Genomic DNA, 23,482 nt, shown 5'->3' with positions numbered 1-23,482 from the left:
TGTGTGCTGGGTGGTTGTTATCAGAATGACACCGTCCTGCTCTCTCTCTGCTCAGCCCCAGAGGATCAGTGGAGCTGCACCAGTTTCAAATGAAAATAAATGAGAGGCAGTGACCGCTACTGCCTGGGTCCCACTTTAATGAGGAAAATAACAGAGGGGGGGCGAGAGGGGGGTAGGGGAGGGGGAGAGAGAGAGAGAGGGTGAGAGAGAGAAAGAGGGTAGCACATATTGGATGGAGACGGAGGGAAGGAGAGAGGGATGTGTAATGAATGGAGGGCCCACAGCCAGCCGGCTTTATTTTAACTCCTCTCTGTCACCGTGGCGATGGCCAATTACAGCCGGAGCGTGCTCTGTTGCACTACAGCTGGACTGGACAGTGTTTTGGCCAGCCTCTATCCCCCTACACCCATACAGGACAATGCACTACTGAATGTGTACCTATGTGTGTGTTTGTGGGAGAGGTGTGTACAGACAGTGTTTTACATGACTCACACTCCTCCTAGTGATCTTTAACAGTGCACGGACATCTTTTCTTCCCAAAACATGCACCCTTCTCTGTATTACCTTCAGTAATAATATTAGTCCCGTCTGGAAAATGACAACAGAGACACTAAGGGTCTAGCTAATACAGGATGGATTATTCCATAGTTATTCCAGATTACTGCCAACATGGGACTACAGGTCTATGGCTAACATAACACAGGACAGGCTGGCTAGCCAAACACACAGAAGTATAGAATAGCAAGGAACAGCCAAGGCCAGCTCAGCCTTTACAGTGAAGTTCCATGCTGTATTGTTGTTTTGAACAGTTTATTGTGACTCCGACCATTTGAGCTCAACAATGCACAGTGCTTTCTGGTGTGATACTGTCCAGACTGTCCAGACTGTCCAGACAGCTGAGGAAGTGCAGTAAGGGGACAGGGTCAAGTTAGACAGTCCTCTCTTCTGTCTCTGTCTCCCAGTTCAGTTTAAAGGCGTGTAGACCAGACCACCAGACCCCTGAGGCAGACCGAGGCAGACCGAGGCAGGAGCTACAGTTCAGTCATCAGGGTATGAGGGTCACCCCTCAAGTCACATGCTATTTGCTCAACAGCCAGAGACTTGTTCGGAATGTCCTAGAAACCCCACTGTCTGTCTGTCTGTCTGTCTGTCTGTCTGTCTGTCTGTCTGTCTGTCTGTGTGTTACAGGTCACAGAGCATTTACTAATATAGGCAAGCAGCTTCACAGGTAGACCTACTGTACCGTACCAACCATCAGACCAGCCAATCAGATTGAAGGAGAGAGTCTGCACACTCTGAAACACTATGTTCCAAACATGAACCAGACCAATATAGATGACTGACTGAGAGAAGAGGGGGGGGGGGAGTCTGGGTCTGTGTTTAAAGAGCAGAAATACCTCCTCTGTTATTATTTAAGTTGACTTTCACACACAAAACCTTCATTTCACATGATCTGACAATGTCATGTCTGTGAGAGTGATCCTGTTGAAGCATCATTGTCACGATTCCCACCGACGGTGGCGCCCCCTCCTGCTCGGGTGGCGCTCGGCGGTCGTCGTCACCGGCCTATTAGCTGCCACCGATTCCCTTTTGCTTTTCCCTTTTTTTTATTTTTGTGACACCTGTGGTCAATTAGCCATTAGAGGGGCTATTTAGTTTAGCTGGCCCGCTCCTGTTCGTGCGGGATTAATGATTGTTTCTTTGACAGACGGCTTATGTTCGTGTCGACGTTGTTTTGACGCCGTATGTACTTTCTCCCCTGTGTGTGGGAACATTTGTTTTTTGTGTGAGTGTATATTAAAAACACCACCACCCTGTGTTCGCTGCTTCCTGCGCCTCATTCCTCCTCCACGACTACCAAGCCGTAACAATCATGTATGGAGCAGTCTGTCTGTCTGTCTGTCTGTCTGTCTGTCTGTCTGTCTGTCTGTCTGTCTGTCTGTCTGTCTGTCTGTCTGTCTGTCTGTCTGTCTGTCTGTCTGTCTGTCTGTAGCTGGCCTGTAGCAGGTTCCTCCCATGTCCACTTAGCCTCAATCACAGCTGCTTGCTCTCCTGCTTTATTCATGAGCTCACATTAAATATTCACGTGTAGAAAAACAGACACTCATCACGAGTGGAGCACGCTGTTACCCACAATCCTTTGGGTGAGAGAAAGAAGCGGAGCAGGGAAGCTTCAGAGGAAGAATGATGATGGTTATTTTGGGAGTGTCTCACTTTGATGATGTAACGGTAGTGGTTATTCTGTCTTATGGAGGTGTTTGAACTGCCTGAACTCCTGCTGCCAGGTACGTTAGAGAGGTTGGTTCAGATCTATGTCAGTCCTGAGTGATGTGTTCTCCATCTCTCTCTCTCTCTCTCTCTCTCTCTCCCTCTCTCTCTCTCCCTCTCTGTCTTACATGATGTGATCGCTCTGTGTTGTTGGGCAGCTGTATCCCTGCCTGAGGAGAGAGAGTTTGGAGAGAAGGGTTGGGGGGAGAGAGCGAAGAAGGGAGACCTTGCCCTGAGCAGACGCTTAAAGAACACACAACCCTGGGAAACAGAGAAGGGGGGGTGTAAAAACACAATCAAATCAAATGTATTCATCACGTACACAGTTTACAGCTAACCAAACCATCAGACCTAGCTTGCTATTATGAAAATCCAATTCAACAATACCAATACTGTTTTCAATTCGACTGTTGCTTTCAAAAGCAGCTCAAACAAAGCATGTAAACATGTAAAAATGAACGATAGCCATTAGATTCCACCGTGCTAATATACCGTGCGTTACAGGGAAATAATGCACGCTCTAGAATGCCCTTCAAGACAATCAGAAAGGAGTATTCAACAATGCCATGGTTAAACAGACTATATACCACGCGTATGACCAAAACATTTATTTGACTGTTTTAATTACGTTGGTAACCAGTTTATAATAGCAATAATGCACCTCTGGGGTTTGTGGTATATGGCTAATGTACTGTACTACGGCTAATGGCTGTATCCAGGCACTCTGCGTTGCATCGACTTTTTGTCCCACTCTCCTTTGAGTAAGACCCGGTTTTATGAAAACAGAGAATGAGAAGGAGAAAACATGAGCACAAGGTGAGAAACCTCAATAAAAGGTGGTTAGCAGCTCCTGCAGAGAACATGGCAGTTATATTGACAATTAAACATTTCTTAGTGTGTGATAATGGTAGGAAGCCTCAGGCTTGTGGACATTATTGCATCGGTGACTCCTAACAGGCATTTGAACACTTGTTACAGTGAGGGAAAAAAGTATTTGATCCCCTGCTGATTTTGTACGTTTGCCCACTGACAAAGAAAGTATCAGTCTATAATTTTAATGGTAGGTTTATTTGAACAGTGAGAGACAGAATAACAACAACAAAAATCCAGAAAAACGCATGTCAAAAATGTTATAAATTGATTTGCATTTTAATGAGGGAAATAAGTATTTGACCCCCTCTCAATCAGAAAGATTTCTGGATCCCAGGTGTCTTTTATACAGGTAACGAGCTGAGATTAGGAGCACACTCTTAAAGGGAGTGCTCCTAATCTCAGTTTGTTACCTGTATAAAAGACACCTGTCCACAGAAGCAATCAATCAGATTCCAAACTCTCCACCATGACCAAGACTAAAGAGCTCTCCAAGGATGTCAGGGACAAGATTGTAGACCTACACAAGGCTGGAATGGGCTACAAGACCATCGCCAAGCAGCTTGGTGAGAAGGTGACAACAGTTGGTGCGATTATTCCCAAATGGAAGAAACAAAAGAACTGTCAATCTCCATCGGCCTGCGGCTCCATGCAAGATCTCACCTCGTGGAGTTGCAATGATCATGAGAACGGTGAGGAATCAGCCCAGAACTACACGGGAGGATCTTGTCAATGATCTCAAGGCAGCTGGGACCATAGTCACCAAGAAAACAATTGGTAACACACTACGCAGTGAAGGACTGAAATCCTGCAGCGCCCGCAAGGTCCCCCTGCTCAAGAAAGCACATATACATGCCCGTCTGAAGTTTGCCAATGAACATCTGAATGATTCAGAGGACAACTGGGTGAAAGTGTTGTGGTCAGATGAGACCAAAATGGAGCTCTTTGGCATCAACTCAACTCGCCGTGTTTGGAGGAGGAGGAATGCTGCCTATGACCCCAAGAACACCATCCCCACTGTCAAATGTGGAGGTGGAAAGATTATGCTTTGGGAGTGTTTTTCTGCTAAGGGGACAGGACAACTTCACAGCATCAAAGGGACGATGGACGGGGCCATGTACCGTCAAATCTTGGGTGAGAACCTCCTTCCCACAGCCAGGGCATTGAAAATGGGTCGTGGATGGGTATTCCAGCATGACAATGACCCAAAACACATGGCCAAGGCAACAAAGGAGTGGTTCAAGAAGAAGCACATTAAGGTCCTGGAGTGGCCTAGCCAGTCTCCAGACCTTAATCCCATAGAAAATCTGTGGAGGGAGCTGAAGGTTCGAGTTGCCAAACGTCAGCCTCGAACCTTAATGACTTGGAGAAGATCTGCAAAGAGGAGTGGGACGAAATCCCTCCTGAGATGTGTGCAGACCTGGAGGCCAACTACAAGAAACGTCTGAGATCTTTTTGCCACCAAGTTCTAAGTCATGTTTTGCAGAGGGGTCAAATACTTATTTCCCCTCATTAAAATGCAAATCAATTTATAACATTTTTGACATGCGTTTTTCTGGATTTTTTTGTTGTTATTCTGTCTCACTGTTCAAATAAACCTACCATTAAAATTATAGACTGATCATTTCTTTGTCAGTGGGCAAACGTACAAAATCAGCAGGGGATCAAATACTTTTTTCCCTCACTGTAGTTTAGGTTTCTGTAAAGGCCTTAAGTAGTGAGGTCGTAGGTCAAGGCCTGCTCGCCACAGGGCATCAGAGAGAGTGTCCTACTGTTATACTACAGACAAAGGGTCACGACACACACACACATACATACATACACAAACATACACACAAACTCATGTTACCCCTCATTTAAACTGGAGCTGCTATATCTTACTACTGGGAGATTACCTGTGTCTTTTGCTGACACTGTTCCTGAATCAGGGTTTAGGAAGGAGTGTGAGAGTATTAGGCTCTGTCTTGTCTCTGATACTCTTCCTGGATCAGGGGTAAAGGAGTCAGTGTGAGTGTATTAAACTTGCTCATTGTGTTTTCTAAAGCAGTAGATTCATTTAATGTGAATGTTGGATTGTTAACACACTGTTAATGCATGTGTTACAGGGAAGGACACATTATGTTAAACTTACTCCGTTAAAGAAAAGGAGGTATGACTGCAAAGTGTGTGTGAGAGCGTGTGTGAATGCCAATGTGGTTGGTGAAGTCTTCCGTGCACCTGTTTCTGTTACACTAGCACTGGTATCTCAGCTGTGGAAGTGAAAAGGTGTCTGGAGTTTTGCAAGATAGCACCGGATTCACACGCATGTGGCATGCGCACACACACACACACAGCCACAACTACATACTGTACATGCAAGCACACACCCCATGTATCCTGTGAGAACGTCCTTCCTTCAAGGCATAAGAATATTTGAAATAACTATTATCATAGATGTGGTAAAGAGGTCAATGGACCTCGACCTAAAGAATGGAAATGCCATGGAAATACGTGGGGGAAAGATGCCATGGGGGAAAGATCCCGAATCTCCTCATTGACCCCCAGCAACATTAGCATACATTTAGTCCATTGTTTATATGTGTATTTCACGCTATGTTGAGGTAAAAATTGGAGTATGTATGTCAACCCAAATACATGTTCATGTCATCGTCACAATCAACTGCGTTACAGCTAAAAAACGACTTTGGCTACCACCACTGATTTCTCTATGCTAACTATGCTAACTATGCTAACCAGCTTTTACGAACAGGAGTTAGCATTTTGCAGTCACTTCTTCTAAACCTGTGAAGGGACTATTTCTGAGTGAGCGGTCGAAATGTACACAATTGTTACCCGGAGGAAAATGGGGGAAGGGCATACTTTTTCTATTTCAATCAGGGAGGGTTAAGTATTTTTTAATTTAGTCCAAGGGAGCGTCATGTAATTTTTAATAAATTAAATGTAATTTAGCTGTGTTTGAGAATGAGTTTCTTATTATAGCTCAATGTGTGCCTGATGCTGCCCCTCATCTATGATTTTCTGCTGGGGGGCACGCAATATCAAGCGTGCCTAGTGTGGTCTCAATCTAATGATCCATAGCCTATACTATAAGCCAGGGTGGGCAACTGGTGGCCCGCGGCCACATGCGGCCCGCAGCCCCCATTTTGTAGACCCGCAGACCAATTTTGTGGGAAACTCAATCGGGGTCTCAACTTACTGTTGAGCGTTGCAATAATAGAACACACAAGGTGCAATTTCTAAATTTGATTGTGCATCAGCAGTCACTCAATTAGCCCACATAAGCAAAACATTTTTAGATTGGTAAGTTAGTCTAGCTGCCAGCTATCTAAACTTGTAGTAAGCGTGATATTTTCACTCCTATCCTTGTCCGCGGTGGTCTGTGAATCCACAACCTTCTGGCTACTTTGCCATGTAATGCTTACGAAACAAAGAAGCGTTTCTGAAATGGCATACCTCAGGCTCTGGTCTAGGAGTGAGGTTAAATGGTAGGTATGTTCTGTGCTATCCATCTTGTTTGAATTATTATTATTATTTTGGGTATAGGGGAGGTTCACGTTTTTTTTGTTGTTCAAGTGTTCGGATAAGTCACTCCAGTCTGTGAGGTGTAAGGCTAGTTGAGAGATCCATGAATCATTTTTACAAGCATTAGACAAGAATCGTGATACTGTTTGGCGTCTATGTTTGAACATTAATCATGAAGATTAGGCTTGATAAAAATATATTTTACTGAAGGGAGGGCCATCTATTTTCATTTCAGAGAGGTCTTATTTTCTCCAGGTGTCCCTCATTACAAATAACATCCAGTCCCTAAATGTTATGCAGCAAAAACAGCCAAATACAGTATATCAATATCAGACTTTAGTAGCCACATTGAGGGCCTGTTACAATACATCAATCGTGACGGATTTGACGAAAAATCCATTTGATTTGATCAGATTTGTTGAATGTTCGCCAATCCGGCGTCCTCCTTCTAACCCCCATGGTCTGCCTCCCATTGACCTCTCTACCTCATCTATCCTGTATAATGCTGCTATATATAGTAGCATGTTGTTTACTTATGACCTATTTCACTATATAGGGGCCATGTGCGGTGAAACATGCAGTACCGTACAGTTTGCACCCCAGGGACCTTGTGTCCTAAAGTACTGATGTAGGATCAGTTTTCTCCCCCATACACTGACCTTAACCATTATGTGCAAAAAAAGAAAACTATCCCTAGAGCTGTGCCTGGGCTCACACCACCTTGCACACTAACAGGCACACTCTGTGCTCACTCTTTTCCTCCACATGACCCAGTTCCCGTTCAATTCTCCCCAAGAGAGTTTCATCTATTGCCAAGAAAGAGTCGTTCTTGTTATAGTGTCTCCCTTTTATTCCCCAGAGGGATGAGCAGAGAGGGAGCTTTGAGTCCTAGGCGTTTGGTTTTATTGGGCACAGCAGCTTCCTATCCTGTTTACTTCATCCACACCCATGACACTCTTATCCAGAGGGACTTACAGGAGCAATTAGGGTTAAGTGCCTTGCTCAAGGGCACATCGACAGATGTTTAATCTAGTCTGCTCACGGATTCAAACCAGTGACCTTTCGGTTACTGGCCCAACACTCTTAACCGCTAGGCTACCCACCGCCCTAGCTGCGTTAAACAATATATAATTTGTATAGCCCATGTTAAGTGCCAACATTATTGAGTGATGAGAAATGTAAAATGTGGTTTTCATGAGTGTGCTTGGCCACGTCTCCTTGCGCATTCGATCATATACATTGATTACAGCTGGGCCATGGGGTTGTTAACGCCTCATGGAAAAGAGGTCACCAAACCGAAGCATTCTTTCTGGCAGAAAATATCGAGTTATGTTGTTTAGCCTCCTACAGTTCAATATTGCAAAGGCACACATCTTTGGGGGGCTTGTATTGCTGCACTTATTAGGCTATCATTCGTTTTGTCTATAATGACCCTAACATATTACTGTGAAGAATAGCCACTGTCTGCTAATGTTCCCATATCCACGGGAATAACCGGTATAACGGTATCTAGCACATTGGAGGAACGGTTTCAAATGGTTAAAGATTAGCTGCAGCGCGGGGCCGCCACGCCTCCCGACTCGGCACCTGCATTCCACAGCCCGACAGTTTCCTGAGCAGAGCGGATTTTCAGACAGGATTATATGGAAATAAACGAATGTGGGTGAAGAAGAGAATGTGACAACTGCCGAGTGTGTGTCTACTGCCTTGGGGATTGCCCTGGCACTTGCACCTGTCCCTCTCCGTCTCCGCGGCCAGGCGCAGTTGTCGAACTGGGAGCGCTGAGAGAGCAGAGCGACGCACTGTATACTTGTCAGGCAGAGCAGAGCAGAGAGGAGAGCGCGGATCCTCAGCCTGTACACGGAGGGACACAGAGCCAGGGCAACATGACTTCATCCTACAATCTGGATTTCCTGCCCGATATGATGGTGGAGAGCCGCTTGCTGGTTCCGGGCGATAGAATGTGAGTCATTTGCCTGTTCTCCTCTGGGTTGCCGACTCTCCCTTTTTTTCTCCGAGTATGGTTGTGATTATGAAAAACATCTGTCCAATGTGGAAATGTTTGCGCTTGTGTTTAGAGAGACTGGATTTGGTTCACAATTACGCTATTCGATGCTGTTAGTTTGTGTTTGTGGGGAATTTGATGGAGACGTTGAAGAAAACGAGACTGCTGCGAGCCCGACAGTAAAACACGAGATAACGCTGCCTAACAGACAGGACAAGGATGAATGAACGGCATTATGAGGATTAGAATGATATCCTGGTCAATTAAAAAGGTCGTTTATCAGCTGTCGTCAAATTGTTGTTCATGTAGCCTGTCTAGTGTATCTCCTCGCCCGCTGCTACATGCGCGGAATAACTGGATAACTTCTTTGATATTTGCGGCAGCCGCTCATTAAAATGTCACAGGGTCTCGCTTGGATAGGCTAAGCAGTGGGGAGCGGGGTTGCTTGGACAGAGTGAGTGCACATGTTGCGGGACAGAGTGGCTCTCTATTCCCCCTCTAATCATCCCTAAATACAGTGGTGTGTGTGTCACATGCTAATGATTTAACGCGCATGCCAGCTCTGCTGTCTTGTGCATTGTTTTGTCATTATGCACATCTTTGTTTGCAAATATGAGAATAATTCATTTATGCACTAGTTCTATGCTACTTCGGTGTGAAAGGGATATTGACAGCTGCTTTGCACTGCAGACTGACTGTATTTCACTATGGCATGACTGCATAGTGAAATAGATCAGAGCATAGGTGAAATTGTGGGGACATGCCCCCCCAATATTTAGAACAGGTAGATCCCCCATAATTAGCCCTCCCAGAAAGTATATGAACATGCCATAAGCAATGGCAAAAGGAGTAGAATTGCAGGAAATTAGCTTTAACGGTCGACTTTGGGCTCGAAAAACGGTCCAACTCCTCCTCTTTCTCAATTTTCAAACATAAATGGGGTGTGCCTTTGGGTCGTAGTTGTTTCATTCTGGTCAAGCGCGTCCGCGACCGACCTAACTAGTTTGTTAGCGAAGCTAGTCACTTGTAGCTAGCCAGTAACCCCTCCAGAATGTGTGGACTTCATTTCACAGAATGTGTTTTTGAACAGAAGATATAGAATTTGGTAAATGGAGCTTCTGTAGCCAAATATCTTATTCATCCCCCCCAAAAAAACATTAAATGACCTGGTGTGATGGTACATTGGTCAGTTATACAGTTTAAAGCCTTTATTTTTGTGGTTTTGCCCGAAGCCAACCTTTATTAAAGTAACTGTCCAGTGTTTCCAGATTTCTATGAAATATGACCTATAATTAATTACAATGTGAGTGAAATATTTATCCTTCAATTTTTTTTATTATGTAGAATATATTAACAAGTAGCTTTTCTGTGTTTGAATGGTATGGGCATATCCCAAAACAGAATGGTGTGGGCTATATTGGTCATGAAAAATATTCATGCCAGTAGACTGCTGATTGGCCAGCTCATCCTCCTCAGAAGGATGACATCATCCTCTATAAGGAAATAGCAGGCATCTTTTAAATGGTCTGTTTGCAATACAAGTTTGAGGTTGCGTTTTTTTCTCCAATTTAAGCTTTGGCCACAAATACGAGTCAACAACATTTGGGTATAAGTTAACAGAATATTAACTTTTAAAAGGTGTGATTTTCACTAGACAGTTACTTTAAAATGGCAAAATGTTATCTCAGACTCATGGCAAAATGTGTGCTATATCATTATAAACTGTACATTTTTCTCTCTGCCCCATGGCAAAATGTGTTCAAATGCAGGAAGTTAGTTGTTTTCCCCCTGCACATATCCTTTCACTTATACTGTTTTGAAAATGCCTCTCCGTATACCCCTCATAATACCCCTTAAGAGAGGCATAATAAGTCATGTCAAACTGTGTAGAATTTCAGGAAATGCATTTTTAAAATGTCCCACAAAAAACCTGGGGGATAAAACACACAAGCTCATTCAAGCCATATCGGAATGCGCAGTGACTAACAACTCCATGCTTGCTCAAATTCGATTTGGGGTCTGCGGCACGAGTTCTGCTATAAGAGGGACAGAAATCAGATTATACTGCGTGCACAACGAGACACTTAATTCACTTAAATCCAGAATTCCTAGAACGGGGACAAAGGAAGGTTTTCAGGCTGACATAATGATCGCAGTCTGTTATTCCGCCTTCACAGCTGACTCGCGCTCCCAGTCTCTGTCCCATTTACGTCCCCTCGGCTTAGAGCGTTAGCTGTTGATGGCCCACGTTCTAATGGTGAGAATGTACCCCCCCTTCTCCTTCTCCTCCTTCTCCCTCTCTCCCTCCCTCAGCTCTTTTGCCATCTCATGACTTCTCTCATTACGTTGTTAAATGTTGCACATTTAAACGGGCCTCACCAAATGGCCTTTGTGTGTGTGACCTCTCGTTCCAGAGGCGGAAGACACTCTGACCCTGTTTGATCCCGTCAGACATTGAGCTGTTTCCCTCCACTGTCCATTATACTCACACTGCCCTCTCATTTATCAGTGTCTATGCCTTTATGCACGCCCCCTGCTCTCACAGACAAACACACGCACAACCATGGGGGTTTGGGAGACCTTCAAAGTCACAGCGACGCCATTTCTCTATTCCTGTATCGCTCCGTTCCCCAATCCCTCAGTCCTGTCGCCCTCTTCCTAGCTTTTACTTCCCCTAACTCCTCTCTCCCCAGCCTCCAGCCCTGAAAGGCTCTGCCTGTTTTTAAATGGTCTTTTCTCTCCTGCCTGACATTTAGTGGCGTGTGCTATCTGGCTACCTGCCTCTGTAGCCAGGCCCTGCTACAGCTCACGGTATCTCTGTGTGAGTGTGTGACATCCCGCCTTTTACCTCACACACCATGCTTTGGATTTATAATGAGAGGGGTTGGGGGTGGTGGGGAAAGAGCTTCTGTCGCCGGCTGAGGGTTGCTGCCCGCCGCGGGGACCGCACCATAGTGCCGTTAATGCTGGGTAATCTGGAGGTTTTAACTGGAGGGTACTTATCTGTGGCCTCGCAACGATGCTGCTTCTCACCCAGTTACAGAGAGGCGGACAGCTCCAGCAGATAACAGGGAGGTGACAGTTACAATTTACACTAACACACGTTTTTATATCTCAGCTATTTATTAATTTACCTAGCTCCCAAGACTTACCAAGCAGTTATGTGTTGTTATGAAATATCATATACCACATTATTTGTGTCGGGTTGTTGAATGGCTCTATTTGGATTTTAGATTAGAGTCCCTGACGATGATGTTTTTTCCATGACCCTTTTTTAATTCTCAGAATTTTATTCCATGATATTTTTTGTTGTTCAATGGACCTGAAATGGCAGATCCCCCATGAGTCTAGTGAACTGATGGTAGTGTACTCAGAGTTTGGCTCCCAGAGGAATTCTTGGCCCCGTTTCAGTTCGGCCTCTAGCTACTTCCTCTAGCCCCCACCACCTTGAAAAGACTGGTGGAAGCTCTAATTACAGTAACTTATCCCAGAACTAGATGGAGCCATCACTATAATGCCTAGCACCTTGAAAAGACTGGTGGAAGCTCTAATTACAGTAACTTATCCCAGAACTAGATGGAGCCATCACTCTAATGCCTAGCACCTTGAAAAGACTGGTGGAAGCTCTAATTACAGTAACTTATCCCAGAACTAGATGGAGCCATCACTATAATGCCTAGCACCTTGAAAAGACTGGTGGAAGCTCTAATTACAGTAACTTATCCCAGAACTAGATGGAGCCATCACTATAATGCCTAGCAGTGGTTTCAGATCTGTTAACATAGAAGGGACAAGAGGTTGTGGAAGTGTCTAGGGCCCAAAATGCCCCCTTTAAGGCAGTGGCCCTCTTAATAACGGGCTACCTGGGAAATGTGCGACCCCTCACCCCAGACTGACTGTGTGTGTAGGATCACATCTGTTTGACTTGACTAGAACTTCACTGGCCCTGAGGAACCATGACACTGACCCAGTCAGACCTCTCACTGGGAGGCTCAACAGTACACTAAGATGTCCTCATCTCCTTTCCTCCTCGTCTCCTTTCCATCATTATCACAGGTAAGTCAACAGACTGGATAGGTTCCATCACGTTGCTTTCACCTGTCATGTCCTGCCAGACCCGTCGTCATGAGGAAAAAGGAAAGGAAAAGACTATTGGAACTCGGCCGGGGGAAATCATTTTCCCTCTTATTTATTCTCCTGTCCAGTTGTTCCTTCTTTACTTCACTCCTCGGTCACTAACTCCCTCGTTCAATCTCTCTCCCTCGTTCCCCTCCTCCTCCCCAGAGACAGCTGCTCCATTCCTTCATCCCTCTATTCCTTCAGTGAAGCAGTGAAAGGGTGTATTTGACTACAGACACCCATTCATCATCCCCTATGCACGGGTGAACAACACCTGTCTTCCCCTCACTCCCTCCAGCCCTCACTCCCTCCCGCCCTCACTCCCTCCCGCCCTCACTCCCTCCAGCCCTCACTCCCTCCAGCCCTCACTCCCTCCAGCCCTCACTCCCTCCAGCCCTCACTCCCTCCCGCCCTCACTCCCTCCAGCCCTCACTCCCTCCCGCCCTCACTCCCTCCAGCCCTCACTCCCTCCAGCCCTCACTCCCTCCAGCCCTCACTCCCTCCAGCCCTCACTCCCTCCCGCCCTCACTCCCTCCAGCCCTCACTCCCTCCCGCCCTCACTCCCTCCCGCCCTCACTCCCTCCCGCCCTCACTCCCTCCAGCCCTCACTCCCTCCAGCCCTCACTCCCTCCCGCCCTCACTCCCACTCAGAAAGCACACAAATCAGGGGTCCAACAGCTGAAACCTCATGTGACAGAGAACATAGGATCGCATGAGAAATGTGTGTCAGGGGGAGAGAAGGGAGAGTTACAGGGAGGGACGGAGAGGGAGAACGGTGGGTAGGGTGAGCGAGGGAGGGGGAAGTGTGAAAGGGACATGGAGTGAGTGAGAGGTGGGGCATTGTGAGGCAGGAAAAGAGACAGGGAGACGGAGGGACAGAGAGAGAGGGGTGCAATCAAAATGTGAGGCTCAATGAGGGAGGGTGTGAGAGCAGAGAGGGAGAAAGAAAGGAGTAAGAGGGAGAAAAAGAGGGAGGGTTGTCAGTCAGGCAGGATGTGGCTTAGTGCCAGCCCGTTCTGGACAGCACAGGAGACTCTGATTTGAATTGTGGCTTATCTGCTGTGGAGATGGATGAAGGGAAGGAGGGAGAGAGGGAGGGAGGGAGGGACAGAGAGAGAAACTCATCTTCTCTTCCCCCAGTGGCACTAAGAGAGGCCTCTCCATTCTGTCTACTACAGTAGCTAGTTCACATACATGTCTATAAAATCCTTCAGCCCCAGTGTTCTTTTACCTGCACAGACGCACTCTCGGTTTACCTGCACAGACGCACTCTCGGTTTACCTGCACAGACGCACTCTCGGTTTACCTGCACAGACGCACTCTCGGTTTACCTGCACAGGCGCACTCTCGGTTTACCTGCACAGACGCACTCTCGGTTTACCTGCACAGACGCACTCTCGGTTTACCTGCACAGACGCACTCTCGGTTTACCTGCACAGACGCACTCTCGGTTTACCTGCACAGACGCACTCTCGGTTTACCTGCACAGACGCACTCTCGGTTTACCTGCACAGGCGCACTCTCGGTTTACCTGCACAGGCGCACTCTCGGTTTACCTGCACAGACGCACTCTCGGTTTACCTGCACAGGCGCACTCTCGGTTTACCTGCACAGGCGCACTCTCGGTTTACCTGCACAGACGCACTCTCGGTTTACCTGCACAGACGCACTCTCGGTTTACCTGCACAGACGCACTCTCGGTTTACCTGCACAGGCGCACTCTCGGTTTACCTGCACAGGCGCACTCTCGGTTTACCTGCACAGGCGCACTCTCGGTTTACCTGCACAGACGCACTCTCGGTTTACCTGCACAGACGCACTCTCGGTTTACCTGCACAGACGCACTCTCGGTTTACCTGCACAGACGCACTCTCGGTTTACCTGCACAGACGCACTCTCGGTTTACCTGCACATACGCACTCTCGGGGTCTGTCATCAGTACCGTTGGAGGTCGCAATGTCCTACAGTAGATTTGTTAACCTTTTTCACCCTTATTCAACCTGACTGAATCATTTGAGTGTGTGTGTGCCAGTTGTATGATGATGTCTTCAGTTAGGTGGACCGCACATTGCTGGTTCATGTCATCTGCTGAAAACGTTAGTGTGTGTGTGTGTGTGTGAGGGTGTGACATCATGATGAATGCCTTTGAGCTGGTGCGACTCAGGAATGTCAGCGGGGTGATGTATCACTACTGGGGATCTTAGGTGTGCGTGTGGGAGGGCATACACGCGTGTATGTCTGTGCGTGAGTGTGTGTTGGGGCTGTCTTGGCCCAGCCCTCTGTGTCCTAATCTGGGTTGGATTAATTAGCAGGCTAATTTGGCGGGTGTGAGAGAGAGAGACATGGGGAAATGAACCTCTAATGACTGGCTCATTACTCTTACCTCTCTGGAATGTCATGCTCTCCACTCAGCACCAGACAGACAGAACAGAGAGGATGGATACAGAGTAGAGACCTCACCATGTCCCCTAGCACTGTCTCTATCCCTCTCTCGCTCCTTTCCTCTAGCCCTGGGTTCTCGCCTCATAAAGAATAACTGATTATCATCCTCACGTCTACAGGGAATAGCTCAAATGCATAGGATTCTGATTTGAATGAATAGATTAGTTTGTCCTCTCTCTCCCTTTCTCTCTCACTCGTAACCAAGAAAGCAAATACTGTACTGTGCACACAAACTCACACGGATTCATACTGCGCCTGCTCCTCCAGCATACTACACCTGCTCTTCCAGCTCACGTGAGGATTCATACTGTGCCTGCTACTCCAGCATACTGCACCTGCTCTTCCAGCTCACGTGAGGATTCATACTGCGCCTGCTACTCCAGCATACTGCACCTGCTCCTCCAGCTCACGTGATGATTCATACTGTACCTGCTCCTCCAGCATACTGCACCTGCTCTTCCAGCTCACGTGAGGATTCATACTGTACCTGCTCCTCCAGCATACTGCACCTGCTCTTCCAGCTCACGTGAGGATTCATACTGCGCCTGCTACTCCAGCATACTGCACCTGCTCCTCCAGCTCACGTGATGATTCATACTGTACCTGCTCTTCCAGCATACTGCACCTGCTCTTCCAGCTCACGTGAGGATTCATACTGTACCTGCTCCTCCAGCATACTGCACCTGCTCTTCCAGCTCACGTGAGGATTCATACTGCGCCTGCTACTCCAGCATACTGCACCTGCTCCTCCAGCTCACGTGATGATTCATACTGCGCCTGCTCCTCCAGCATACTGCACCTGCTCTTCCAGCTCACGTGAGGATTCATACTGTACCTGCTCCTCCAGCATACTGCACCTGCTCCTCCAGCTCACGTGAGGATTCATACTGTACCTGCTCCTCCAGCATACTGCACCTGCTCCTCCAGCTCACGTGAGGATTCATACTGCGCCTGCTCCTCCAGCATACTGCGCCTGCTCCTCCAGCTCACGTGTGGATTCATACTGTACCTGCTCCTCCAGCTCACGTGAGGATTCATACTGTACCTGCTCCTCCAGCATACTGCACCTGCTCTTCCAGCTCACGTGAGGATTCATACGGCGCCTGCTCCTCCAGCATACTGCGCCTGCTCTTCCAGCTCACGTGAGGATTCATACTGCACCTGCTCCTACACCATACTGCGCCTGCTCTTCCAGCTCACGTGAGGATTCATACTGCACCTGCTCCTCCAGCTCACGTGAGGATTCATACTGCGCCTGCTCCTCCAGCATACTGCACCTGCTCCTCCAGCATACTGCACCTGCTCCTCCTGCTCACGTGAGAATTCATACTGCACCTGCTCCTCCAGCATACTGCACCTGCTCTTCCAGCTCACGTGAGGATTCATACTGCACCTGCTCCTCCAACTCACGTGAGGATTCATACTGCGCCTGCTCCTCCAGCATACTGCACCTGCTCCTCCTGCTCACGTGAGGATGCGACAGGTGGTGTGTGTTTGTGTGTGGGAGCTTTCTATTTCCTGTGAATTGTATTTTACTGATGGCCTTGAGACGATTGAAGCTCAGACACACACACACACACACACACTCACACACACACACACACACACACACACACACACACACACACACACACACACACACACACACACACACACACACACACACATAGATTGAAAGCTGAACACACACATAGATTGAAAGCTGAACACACACCAACCTACACATTCTATCATTGCTCATCCATATATTTATATGTATATATTCGTTTTCCATTCCTTACTTAGATTTGTGTATATTAGGTTGTTGTTGGGGAATTGTTAGATTACTTGTTATATATTACTACACTGTCGGAACTAGAAGCACAAGCATTTCGCTACACTCACATTAACATCTGCTAACCGTGTGTATGTGACCAATAACATTTGATTTGATTCTTTGTGTTGTACACGTCCTATCCCTGTGCTGTGGTGACTCGGAGAAAACACCCGAATTCTTACAGAGGAGAGAACATTGTTTTTCTTTCTTATGGAGAGATCTCTATGTCCAATACTCAGCCATTCCATTGGCTGGGCTACACAGCTCTGCATTGGCTGGGCTACACAGCTCTGCATTGTCATGCATCATGCCTCAGCCCTGTACACCTCCTTTCCTCCTCTCCTCCTTTTCCCTTGGCTTTCTTCTCTCTCACTCTATCCTTCCTCTGTCCCCTCTCTCCTTTCCCTCTCTTTTCTTAACATTTGAGGACTTACTCTCTCTCTCTCTCTCTCTCTTGCTCAAATAAAGGAGCCATCACACAGACAGGGAGGAAATGAGAGTTAGAGAGTCTATTTGTTCTCCTTCTCTCTGCCATCTTCTGCAGAGTGTAATAGACGCTGTGTGGCATGTGCATGTGTGCAGTGGCGTGTAACATGCATGGATTTAATGTATCTGTACCATAAGCACTGGTCTAGGATCAGCTTACCCTCCCCCAATTGTAACCTTGACCATTGAGAAAAAGTTGAAACTGACCCTAGATTAGTGTAGGGGAACAGGAGAACACCTGCCAGTGTAGTTCTGTGATCCCTACACTTTGTATATCTTTGTATCTACATATCTCCTCCCTCTATCTTTCTCTCTTTCTCTTTGTCTCTCAATTCAAGTTTTTATTTCAATTAAAGGGGCTTTATTGACATGGGAAACATTGCCAAAGCAAGTGAAATAGATGATAAATAAAAGTGAAGTCTGTCTCTCTCTCTCTCTTTCTATGACCCTTACTCTCTGTTTTGTATGGTAAACAGACACCGCTGGGTAGAGAGCTGTCAGGGCTAACCGTGGCTCCTTGACTGAGAATGCACCCTGATTCAGGGGGGAAACATGAATAGCGTGTCAGAAAGCTGCAACCTTTATTTGACCACAGACAGAGCAGCAGAGTGGAAGTATTAACATGGAGGGTAGAGCTCTCTCTCTCACGCTCTCTCTCTCTCTCTCTCTCTCTCTCTCACACACACAGCTTGACTTCACTCAACAGTAGTGCACCTGCAGTTTCCAACTCCCACAGTACCATAACCCTCTATGCCCCCCCCCCCCCAATTTCATTTCATCCACGTTTCACTAAACCAATTCCTCCTATAAAGTTGCTGCAATAGGCCCTTGCGTTTGGCATGGTGCCAGGGGGGCTTCTATTGGTGTGATAGATGTGTGTGTGTTAGACATACTGTAGTGATCGATGTGTGTATTGTGGAGCACCACAGAGTGGTGTTATTGGGTTTTGGAGGGGGGGAGGAGGGGATGCTGACAGCTTTATTGAGAAGTGTGATTTAGTGCAGTGCCCCGGGACACTTGGATGCAGTTAGAGAAAGAGGGAACGGAAGAGGAGGAGAGAAAGAGGAAAGAGAAGAAAGCTATGTATAAAGGAGAGTAGGGTGGAGAGAAACGGATCTATTCTACTTCCCCTTTCTGTCACCGTCTCTTTTTCTCTCTTCCTCTCTGTCTCTCCCTTTCTCTCCATCCTACTGGAAGATTGAGTAGGATGGGGAGACCAAGAGAGGGAGGGAGGTAGGAGATGGTGAAAGAGAGGAGAGGGGAAATAGATGTGAGGGGATCTGTTTATCTTTATCTCCTGTGTGTCCTGGGGGTGTGTGCAGCCGTAACACTGATCTAATCTGCACCTCTAGAGGATTCTCTCCTCTCCCCATCCCATCACACACACACACACACACACACACACACACACACCGTCTCTACTCTATCCATCCTTCCACTCATCCATGTATCCATCCTTCCCCTCCTCCATATAGGGCTATGGGCCTAAATGCATCATGTATATTTTCTCTCCTTTCATCCTCTCCTTCCTCGTGTGTCTCCCTCCTCCTCTTCTCTTCCTGTTAGCTTAGAGGAAGTTGTGTGTTCAGTATGTGTTGTGTGTTTTATAGTATGTATGATCGTGCAGGCCTGAGCCACAACCCTACAGTATATGTCTGTTAACTATGGAGCTACTGCCTCCGGTTTTGCACATACTGTTGATACTGTGTGGGAGAGAGGGGGAGAGAGGGGGAGCGAGGGAGGAGGTATGTCACAAGAATATCAACACTGAAGGGGGGAGGCGAAGGAGGTGGAAATGGAAGGGGAACGGTAATGGTGTATCTGTCAGCGAATCTTTATCTTCCTTTAGGGATGTGTGTTTCCCATGTTTAGATGAATAGATGTATAGAGAAGTAAACAGCTAGGAGAATAGATCAGTAAAACCCAGAGAGAGAGAGAGAGAGAGAGACCCATTGCCCTCCTTTCTCCTCCTGTTCTCTCTGTGTGAGCATAAGACCATCGGGGCTGAGTTGTGCAGTGCTGAGTAGGACTGGATTAAATAAAGCATTTCTCGGTGTGGAAATTGTGTGTGTGTGCATGAGCGTGTGTGTGTATGTGCACGTGACTCTTTTCATGTGTGTGAAGTACCTTCCGGCACTTCACACACATCCATTGGTATGTGGTACAGAGACAGAGGCTCACCTCACATTCTAAAGCTGCCACTTCTTCTGATTCCAGCCAACAGTGAGTGATTTGAAAGGAGAGAGAGAGAGTTCCCCCCTTCAAACGGCACAGCTCAGGAAAGGGCCACTGTAATTTGCCACAGAGACATGAGGGATCTTTAAAGCCATTGATTCCTCATTGCTCTGTGCTTTTTCCACACACCTCATGGAGAAAGGGAAGGGAGAGAAGAAGGGAGAGAGGGAGAGAAGAGAGGGAGAGAGAGAAATAAGAAAAACAGTCCCCTAGATGAAAGGCAAACATCTGGTGCATGTTATGCCCTTAGCTGCCCTCGGAGAGATGTTGTAATGTGTGTGTGTGCGCGTGTAGCTGTAGTTGTGTCCAGCAGTGTTGGATATCTGATTTCCACCCCCTCTAGCGTAGAGAAACAGAGAGCAGCCTCTCTCTCCCTGCAGGTCATATTGCTCTGTTACTACCATTGTTTCATTACTCAAAGCTGGTTCTGATCAAGCTGCTCAGATGGCTCTGGACAGAGAGGGAAACTTAAGGTACTGTTGCAGACTTATTCATGTCACTGATGGAGTGCTGAGGTTGAGGGTCTACACCAGAAGTTAAGGGTTATAGGAGGAAGGTATATAGTGGGTGCAACTAAGCTTGGAATGTGTTGAGTGCAGCGAAGCAATTACATGTGGCAGGCATTGATAAGGGGAGACGGGTGGAGATCTTAGAAACTAACAATGTCACTGAGGGAGAGAGGGTAATGTGTAACATTTACATTCTGTCAGGATATGTCACTGAGGGAGAGAGGGTAATGTATAACGTTTACATTCTGTCAGGATATGTCACTGAGGGAGAGAGGGTAATGTATAACGTTTACATTATGTCAGGGTATGTCACTGAGGGAGAGAGGGTAATGTATAATGTTTACATTCTGTCAGGATATGTCACTGAGGGAGAGAGGGTAATGTATAACGTTTACATTATGTCAGGGTATGTCACTGAGGGAGAGAGGGTAATGTATAACGTTTACATTATGTCAGGATATGTCACTGAGGGAGAGAGGGTAATGTGTAACATTTACATTCTGTCAGGATATGTCACTGAGGGAGAGAGGCTAATGTATAACATTTACATTCTGTCAGGATATGTCACTGAGGGAGAGAGGGTAATGTATAACATTTACATTATGTCAGGAAATGTCACTGAGGGAGAGAGGGTAATGTATAATGTTTACATTATGTCAAGATATTTCACTGAGGGAGAGAGGGTAATGTATAACGTTTACATTATGTCAGGATATGTCACTGAGGGAGAGGGTAATGTATAACGTTTACATTATGTAAGGATATGTCACTGAGGGAGAGGGTAATGTATAACATTTACATTTATGTAAGGATATGTCACTGAGGGAGAGGGTAATGTATAACATTTACATTGTGTCAGGATATGTCACTGAAGGAGAGAAGGTAATGTATAAAGTTTACATTATGTTAGGATATGTCACTGAGGGAGAGAGGGTAATGTATAACAATTTACATTATGTCAGTATATGTCACTGAGGGAGAGAGGGTAATGTATAACCTTTACATTATGTCAGGATATGTCACTGAGGGAGAGAGGGTAATGTATAACCTTTACATTATGTCAGGATATGTCACTGGGGGAGAGAGGGTAATGTATAACCATTACATTAGGTCAGGATATGTCACTGAGGGAGAGAGGGTAATGTGTAACCTTTACATTAGGTCAGGATATGTCACTGAGGGAGAGAGGGTAATGTATAACCTTTACATTATGTCAGGATATGTCACTGAGGGAGAGAGGGTAATGTATAACGTTTACATTAGGTCAGGATATGTCACTGAGGGAGAGAGGGTAATGTATAACCTTTACATTATGTCAGGATATGTCACTGAAGGAGAGAAGGTAATGTATAATGTTTACATTATGTCAGGATATGCTGTTGTTAGCCATCAGGGATACTCTGGGAGGAGAAGAGACACAGTCTGGTATCAATAACCATGACAGCCTTGAGTTGGGGAGGAGTGAGCACTTTGGGGTAGAGGTGAGGTCAGATGAAGTGAGGAAGAACAGATATCACAAAGGTTCTGTCTAGCAACAGAGATGCATTGGCTGTTCGGTGGTGGAGGAGGGGTCTCAGCCTAGGAGAAAGGGTTAAATATCAGTGTTTGTGTGACATGTTTTTTTGTCTGAATTACAGCTGTAATGACCCTTTGGGAATAATTAAACTTGGTTAAGCTTCTCCAGAGTTATTTACTGTGAAAAATAAGAACCTAACAGAATCAACAGCATTAGAAGTTTGACTGGTGTTCTGTGTATTGTGTTTCCATTCTTTAGTCATTATTAGATGCAGCCGGCTTAGTTAGACATCACAATAATAATGTTTACAAGGCTTTTTAAAATGACTAGGTTGCTCTGTGTGTGCGTGGCAGCCTCTGGGCTGACTGATGGTGATTTGGACCGCTGCCCTCATTGTGTTGTTGCTTTTGACTGGTCGGCCTAAATGACAGCTCTGGTGCTGTTTCACAGCCTCGGGCTAACTCACACACACACACACACACACACACACACACACACACACACACACACACACACACACACACACACACACACACTCCGTGCTAGTAGATGTTCTTACAGGATTTTCAGATGACCATGTTGATTTAATCCACAACACTGATACAGTCAGTTATCCCCTGTCTCTCTTAGTGCAGGGCAGCAGTGTGCTAGTTGGGCTGGACTCACACTGAATAGCATTGTCTAGCTTGGGCTTACTGGCAATGAGAAATGGAAGCAGTACGCTCTCTCTCCATCTCGCTCACTTTACCCCTTTATTTATCTTCTGCATTCTCTTTCTGTCTGTCCTTGTTTCCTCCCCATCCCTGTTTTTCCTCTGTCTCTTCCTCCCTCCCTAATTCTCCTCCTGATCTCCTAAAAGGTAGAATGGTTATTACTGTTAGAAGTGCTTGCTGGCGGCGAGTTGGGACCTATTCTTCCGGTTGTTTGTGTGTGTGTGTGTGTGTGTGTGTGTGTGTGTGTGTGTGTGTGTGTGTGTGTGTGTGTGTGTGTGTGTGTGTGTGTGTGTGTGTGTGTGTGTGTGTGTGTGTGTGTGTGTGTGCTGTAAAACAACTGGTCTGATGGCTCCCACGGGTGTTTCCTCACGCGGAGGCTGCCGCCGCTCCTCTAAAGTTCAGGTAATTACATTTTCCGATTGGGTGCATAAACAATCACTGCAATCTCTCTGAGGGTGTGTGTGCGTGAGTGCGTGCGTGTATAGCCGTGTTTGTGTGTTTATCAAGGCCATACACCTTCTTCCCAGACAACCACTCACTGCATTTCTGAGTAATTCTGAGCAATTGCTGAGTAATGTTACATACAATACTGAGCTCTTCAGAGTTAAATCACTCTTGATATAACTCTTTCCTAGAACATATTTGTATGCTCCAGAACCTGTCAATCAAGAAATATATTTTATAAATCCCTTTTTACATCTGTTGGGCACAGTAATATACAAATACGCAGCCTTAAACTGCACAAGAGGCAGAAGCACATGGCAAGGAAAAACTTCCTAGAAGGCAGGAACCTCGGAAGAAACCAAGAGAGGAACCAGGCCAGTCCACTTCTGGTTGTACCAGGTGACTAGTGGGGATCGTGTGTTCAGTATAAGCCCCAGTCGAGTATTCCAGTGGGAATGACAGCACAGACCAGGGTAGGGCAGGGCCATCTGTGAGTTTCGTGCTGCCATAGTCCTGACAGGATGACAGCTGTCACAG

General features: G+C 46.5%; 1 protein-coding gene across 21 annotated transcripts in view; it reads left to right on the top strand.

The window, feature by feature from the left end:
- LOC115180474 (CUGBP Elav-like family member 2) overlaps window positions 1-23,482 on the top strand; it is a 164,279-nt gene that overhangs the window by 15,238 nt on the left and 125,559 nt on the right. The window contains exon 1 of one of the 21 annotated variants that reach the window (XM_029742581.1): window positions 8,197-8,623. The exons of 18 other annotated variants lie outside the window; for them this stretch is intronic. In XM_029742581.1, coding sequence (XP_029598441.1) covers window positions 8,547-8,623 — 77 coding nt within the window. In that variant the 5' untranslated portion in view covers window positions 8,197-8,546. Of the gene's footprint in view, window positions 1-8,196; window positions 8,624-23,482 lie in introns of those variants that run through there. 2 more of the 21 variants (XM_029742589.1, XM_029742594.1) reach the window with 2 other exon arrangements.

The sequence above is a fragment of the Salmo trutta genome, chromosome 40, assembly GCF_901001165.1.
Source record: "Salmo trutta chromosome 40, fSalTru1.1, whole genome shotgun sequence".
Lineage (NCBI taxonomy): Eukaryota > Metazoa > Chordata > Actinopteri > Salmoniformes > Salmonidae > Salmo > Salmo trutta.
Note: the sequence above shows the minus strand (reverse complement) of the source record. Positions and strands in the feature narration are given on the sequence as shown.